Source organism: Rhinatrema bivittatum, chromosome 16, assembly GCF_901001135.1.
Source record: "Rhinatrema bivittatum chromosome 16, aRhiBiv1.1, whole genome shotgun sequence".
NCBI classification, from domain to species: domain Eukaryota; kingdom Metazoa; phylum Chordata; class Amphibia; order Gymnophiona; family Rhinatrematidae; genus Rhinatrema; species Rhinatrema bivittatum.
Genome location: NC_042630.1, coordinates 3,986,527 through 3,992,683, shown reverse-complemented (window position 1 = coordinate 3,992,683; position 6,157 = coordinate 3,986,527). Strand labels below are relative to the sequence as shown.

General features: G+C 43.3%; 1 protein-coding gene across 1 annotated transcript; it reads left to right on the top strand.

The window, feature by feature from the left end:
• The first annotated feature begins 543 nt into the window (after positions 1-543).
• LOC115078421 (olfactory receptor 1019-like) lies at positions 544-1,518 on the top strand. The gene has a single exon (XM_029581334.1). It carries the CDS (start codon positions 544-546, stop codon positions 1,516-1,518), a length of 975 nt encoding a protein of 324 aa, XP_029437194.1.
• The last annotated feature ends 4,639 nt before the right edge of the window (positions 1,519-6,157 follow it).

Sequence of the window (6,157 nt, the reverse complement as noted above, 5' to 3'; positions counted from 1 at the left end):
AATCCATCCCTATCTGAGGCTAAAACCAGCTATTATTCATCCTGTGCCGAAAGAAAAAGAAAAACAGCTCAAGATCTGAAAGCTTCACTATGGAGAATGTGTGGTTGATATTCAGAGCCTCTTATCCAGCTAAGCTCTGATTTATCTGTCAAAGTGGCGACATCTGAATATCCAGCCATGTTCATTGGCTGCCACTGACTACTTATCCAGGTAGGTAGTTATCCAATTCATTAAAATGTGTTATTAATGCATGGAAGAGAGAGAGAGAGAACCTATCTACAAGGACTTCATAGTAGTAAAGTATTTAAATCTCTAGAGGAGGGCCATCTAATAGCTGGAGATGAGGTACTGGTGGTGGTTTAGGATTTAGGGACCAGTTTTTCATGAGAAATAGAGAAGTAGGAACAGCACAGTACACCTCAGTGAAGATCTGAAGTCATTTGGAGTGAGGAAAGTCTCACAAAGATGAGATTTCTACTATGTTCTCTCACCCTAGCATGATGGACTCTATAACAGGGCACCTTCCTTTCCTTTCATAAACCAATGGAAGAGGAAAATCTCACCAGAGTCACAGAATTCATCATTCTGGGGTTTCCTGAATATCCAGATCTACAAATGCCCCTTTTCCTTCTGTTCTTACTGAGTTACCTGATCATCCTGATGGGGAACCTCACTATTATAGCCCTGACGTGCCTGGACCCTCACCTGCACACCCCCATGTACTTTTTCCTCTGTAACTTGTCCTTCCTCGATATCTCTTACACCTCACTCACAATCCCCAAACTTCTTGATATCTTCTTAAGAAAGACTCAGAATATTTCTATCTATGGATGCATTACTCAGATATATTTTTTCATGATATTGGTTGGTACAGAGGTTTTACTTCTTACGATCATGGCTTATGACCGCTATGCCGCAATTTGTCATCCCCTGCATTACACAGTGATTATGAATCAGAGACTCTGTGTACTGATGGCTACAGGGATTTGGATTTGGGGATTTTTGCAACCAGTGACGCACGCTGTTTTTTACTCTCATCTCTCTTATTGTGGGTCCAATGAGATTAACCATTTCTTCTGTGACCCCTCAGTACTGCTAAAGCTCTCCTGCTCCAGCACTTCTGCCATTGAATGTGCAATTTACATTTTGGGTGTGTTTGTAGGGCTTCCCTGCTTTCTCTTAACCCTGACATCTTATGCCTACATCATCTCCGCCATCCTGAGGATCCGATCCACTGAGGGGAGACGCAAAGCCTTCTCCACCTGCTCCTCCCACCTCACGGTCATTATTCTCTTCTATGGGACGATGGCATGTTTGTATATGAGACCAACGTCCATGCAGTCACTGGATCAGAACAAACTCTTTGCTGTGCTGTTCAATGTTTTAATTCCCATGTTTAACCCTATCATTTACAGCCTGAAAAACAGAGAAGTAAAGGGAGCCTTAAGAAATGTTTTTAGCAGAAAACTATTTCCTTCGAATAAATTTTCCATGTTAGCAATTAAGCATCATGTCTGACAAAGAGATAAATTGACATGTGGTACTATATTTGTCATATGCCTGTGCATATATAGTCATACTCAGGCCTCCAACTGTCCATTCTTTGACAATTTACTGACCAGAATATTATACTACTAAAACTAATATCTCTTTATTAAGGGCAGAGTGGGAGGGTACAGGTGGTTTATCTTATATTCTATTGTCCTGTTTCTATGACACCTGAAAAAAAATGAAATATTGTAACTGGAATTCACCATCTGCTCAATTCCCACTGTAAAATATACTAAATCATCTTAGATATTCATGCTGTGATTTCATCAGAAGATTGTCTGCTTGATAAGCGACTTGGCTGGGAGGGTGATGTTATTTATTTATTTGTTTTAAGTTTCTTGTATTCCACTTATAGTAGAGCACCCATTCTCAGCGGAGACCATAGAGATGATTCACATGGTTATGAGAGTGTGGTTACAAGGTGAGGGATGGAAGTCAATATGGGTTGCGGACAGAGAAAATAGATAGTCATGAGGGTAAGATTTTGGTGTCATCAGTGTCTTTGGATATGAACACCATGGACTGGAGGGTGATGCCACTGAAATCTATACAGATGGTGCCAGGGTGAAAATATTTAAGCTGTAGAGAGCTATTTAGAAGAGCAATGCTTTTAAAGGTAGCAGAGGAGAGTGGCATAGGGAAGAGATATGTAAGAGTGTGATGCTGGTGAAGTCACTGGAGGGGGAATGATGTTCTCATGACCTTCTGAGAGAGTGGTAGCACTGAAGAGTAAAAAATGAATGACGTGGGTAAAGTCACATTGTAGAGGTTTCTTCCCGGGAAGCAGATACTAAGGAACTGGAATTGGAAAGAGAAGAAGCTTTAGAGATATTGATAAAGTCATGCAGAAGACACAGAAAGGATTTGAATACATCAGGAGAAATAACAGCGAGTAAAGAGAGACTCCAGTTACTGCAACCAGGTGTTGGAGTCATTTTTTGTTACTTTTGCTGAGGATAGGCCATCTGGGTTCAGAGTTTTCACCCAGACACAAACTAGTTTGAAGGACACAGGCCAACCTCTGAGTGAACTCCTGTTTATTGTCTTGCATTGTGAAAATTTTACAAACAGGCAAGAGTCTGTTTATGAGAAAACTAGCAATTAACTTACACTAAAGCCTGAGAGAGAGAATGAAGGCTACACAGCTGTGTCCAAAACCTGATAAGAACTCAGAGGGAGGGAACACCGTTGCTTTCACAAGCGTTTGTAGTGTATAAGGAGAGACAGCGAGAAAGAGAGGAGAGAGAGAGCCCTGGATGTGATGGTATGGCTGATCCATTGGAAATGTAGGCTTTTTATAACTATGTAGCAATTGTTATTATCTACCATTACTTCTTCTATATGATCTGATTTATTTGTTCCATCCTCCTATTGCTCAAATAAACTTACTTTCTTACCTGGAACCATGATGTACTGAATCAAAGTGTGTGTGTGGCCATTTGTGTAGGGGATAAGCTCCTGGGTTCAAGGCCCCAGGTATAATCTCAGTAATTGTGTGTTTAACTGAGATTAGCCCCCCATTTAAGAGCCCCTGTCAGCAAAAGCATATAATGCAAATGCATATTTTGAATTTGCCAATCCCTTGTATTTTAGGAAAGGGTCCCTGGCATTTTGGTACATACATACTTTTAATTCCCCTTGTGTCTGTCTGTGTGTTTGGGTGGGGTGGTGGTAAAAGATGAGAGGGGACATGACTGGGGTGAATTTATGAGGTGGTGGGTGGGAGAGAGCCTGGTTGGGGTGGTGATTGGTGAAAGAGATGCAGCCTGGTGTGTGTGTGGGTGACTGGTGAGAGGGGGAGTGACTGGGGTGGCTGTATGGCCTGGCAGGTAGGAGAGAGACTGGTTGGAGTTGTGAGTGGTGAGAGGGGATGAATGGGGTGACTGTATGGGGTGATAGATAGGAGAGATACAGGCAGCCTGGTATGTGGGGTGACTTTTGAGAGGGGTAGTGACAGGGGTGACTGGGGTGACAGGTGGGGAGAGAAACTGGTTGAGATGGTGACTGGTGAGAGAGATACAGCCTGGTATGTGGGGGTGACTGGTAAGAGGGGGAGTAACTGGGGTTACTGTATGGGGATGATAGGTGGGAGAGAGGCTGCTTGGGGTAGTGACTGGTGAGAGAGAGGCAGCTTGGTATGTGGGGGTGACTGGTGAGAGGGAGAGTTACTGGGGTGACTGTATGGGGTGACATGTGGGAAAGAGAGGCAGCCTGGTGTGTGTGGGGGGGGGGGGTTGAATGGTGTAACTGTATGGGGTGACAAGTCACCCCACACACACACCAGGCTGCCTCTCTTTCCCACATGTCACCCCATATAGTCACCCCAATCATTTTCACTCTCACTAGTCCCACCCCGCACTCAACAAGCTGTCTCTTTAAGAACATAAGAACATAAGAAAGTGCCATACTGGGTCAGCCCAAGGGTCCACCAAGCCCAGCATCCTGTTTCCAACAGAGGCCAATCCAGGCCATAAGAACCTGGCAATTACCCTTTCTCACCAGTCACTACCCCAAGCAGTCTCACTCTCACCTGCCATCCCCATAGAGTCACCTCAGTTACTCCCCCTCTCACTAGTCACCCCCCCACCACCCAAACACACAGACTCACACCAGGGGAATTCAAAGTATGCATATCCCCAAATACCAGGGCCCCTTTCCTAAAATACAAAGGGATTGCAAATTCTAAATATGCATTTGCGTTACCTGCTTTTGCTGACTAGAACTTGATGCTATAATTACATCACTTGTTTGTTTACACCTTGTTACCCCCACAAACACCAACAAGTAACTAAGGAGGCAGCCAATGGGAATGCAGAACCTCTAGCTAATGAATTCCTCCCAAATTAACACTTTTTAAACTGATTGGTACATTTTCACTTAGTGCGCACTAACTCCGAAATGAGCAAAACCCGAAATAAACATCCCCGAACTGTTTAAAAAATGAAATTGAACAGATAATGACTCAAAATGAAAATGACACGAAAATCAAAGCACATCCCTAGTAAGAAGACTTTATATGCCAGGACCAATTCTGTGCATTGGGTCATTTCAGGGGTCAGTTAAGAACTGTGTGGTGTGCACGTCTCGGGGTAAAGACTGGACATACATTTTTACATGCAGACTTTCCACTAAAGCAAACTTACACTCATGAATGTTTTTCAAACATTATGCTGGGAAATGTTATGCATGCAGAGTTTCACCTCCTACCTGATGTCCAATGGTTACCCCTGGAAAACTCTGCATGGTGAAGGGGGGTGAAGGGATGTTGTGCACGGAGCAAGAGAGGGACTTTGGTCTGATAGTGCCTGATGATTTGAAGGTGTTGAAGCGATGAGACAAGGCGATGGCTAAAGTCAGAAGAATGCTGGGCTGCATAGATGAGGAATAACCAGGAAGAAAAAGGAGGTGGTGATGCCCTTGTACAGGTCCTCAGTGAGGCCTCACCTGGAGTACAGTGTTCAGTTCTGGAGCCCGTGTCTCAGGTTGGAGGCGGTCCAGAGAAGAGCGACCAATATGGTGGTGGGGGGTCTCCATCAAATGACTTATGAGGAGAGCCTCATATGTACACCCTGGAGGAGAGGAGGCACAGGGGTGATAAGACACAGACCTTCAGATACCTGAAAGGTTTTAATGATGCACAATCAACAACAAAATTTTTCTGTTGGAAAGAAATCAGTAGAACTAGGGGTCAGGAAATGACGCTCCAGGGAGGACGACTCAGAACCAATGTCAGGAAATATTTCTTCACAGAGAGGCTGGTGGATGCCTGGAATGCCCTTCTGGAGGAGGTGGTGAAGATGAAAATAGTGAAAGATTTCAAAGGGGCATGGGATGAACACTCTGGAACCCTAAAGGCGAGAGGATGGAAATGAAGAAACAAGTGCATGGGGGTAACTTGCTGGTGTGGCAGTTACTGCCCTTAACCAATAAGCCTTCATACTCTTGATGCAACTGCATCATTGTTCTCTGCTTCAACGTCAGGGGGAAAAGAGGAAAAGGGGAATTAGATTCAGACAGAAATCAACAAGGACATTGAATTTTACGGTCTGGGAAAACAAACAAGAACGGGGTAACTTGCTGATGCAGCGGTTACTACCCTTAACCTCACAATGGTCCAGTTTTGACGAGACAACAGAATTTGAAGTAGAATCCTTGCTGAAAGAGATAAATCCTGCACCACATATAATCAACACCATGCCCACTACTGACATTAAAAAATTAACAAACATAATTGCCCAATACTAGCAAAAATCATAAACCTTTCCCTTACAGAAGGATCCATGCTGGACACACTAAAAGGAGCAATCATTAAACCAATTCTAAGAAAAAAAAACAGCAACCCCCTGGTTCTAAGCAATTACAGACCAGTCTCAAATCTACCACTAATCACAAAATTAATAGAAAAAACTGTACAAAAGTAACTGTCTAAACATTTAGATAACAACAATATACTATACCTGCACAACATGGATTCTGTAAACACTATAGCACTGAGACCTTACTGCTCTCACTGACTGACAACATCCTGAGAGGATTCAATAGCGGAAAACATTACAATCCTGATGATGTTAGATCTATCATTAGCATTTGACAACAGTAAAAATCA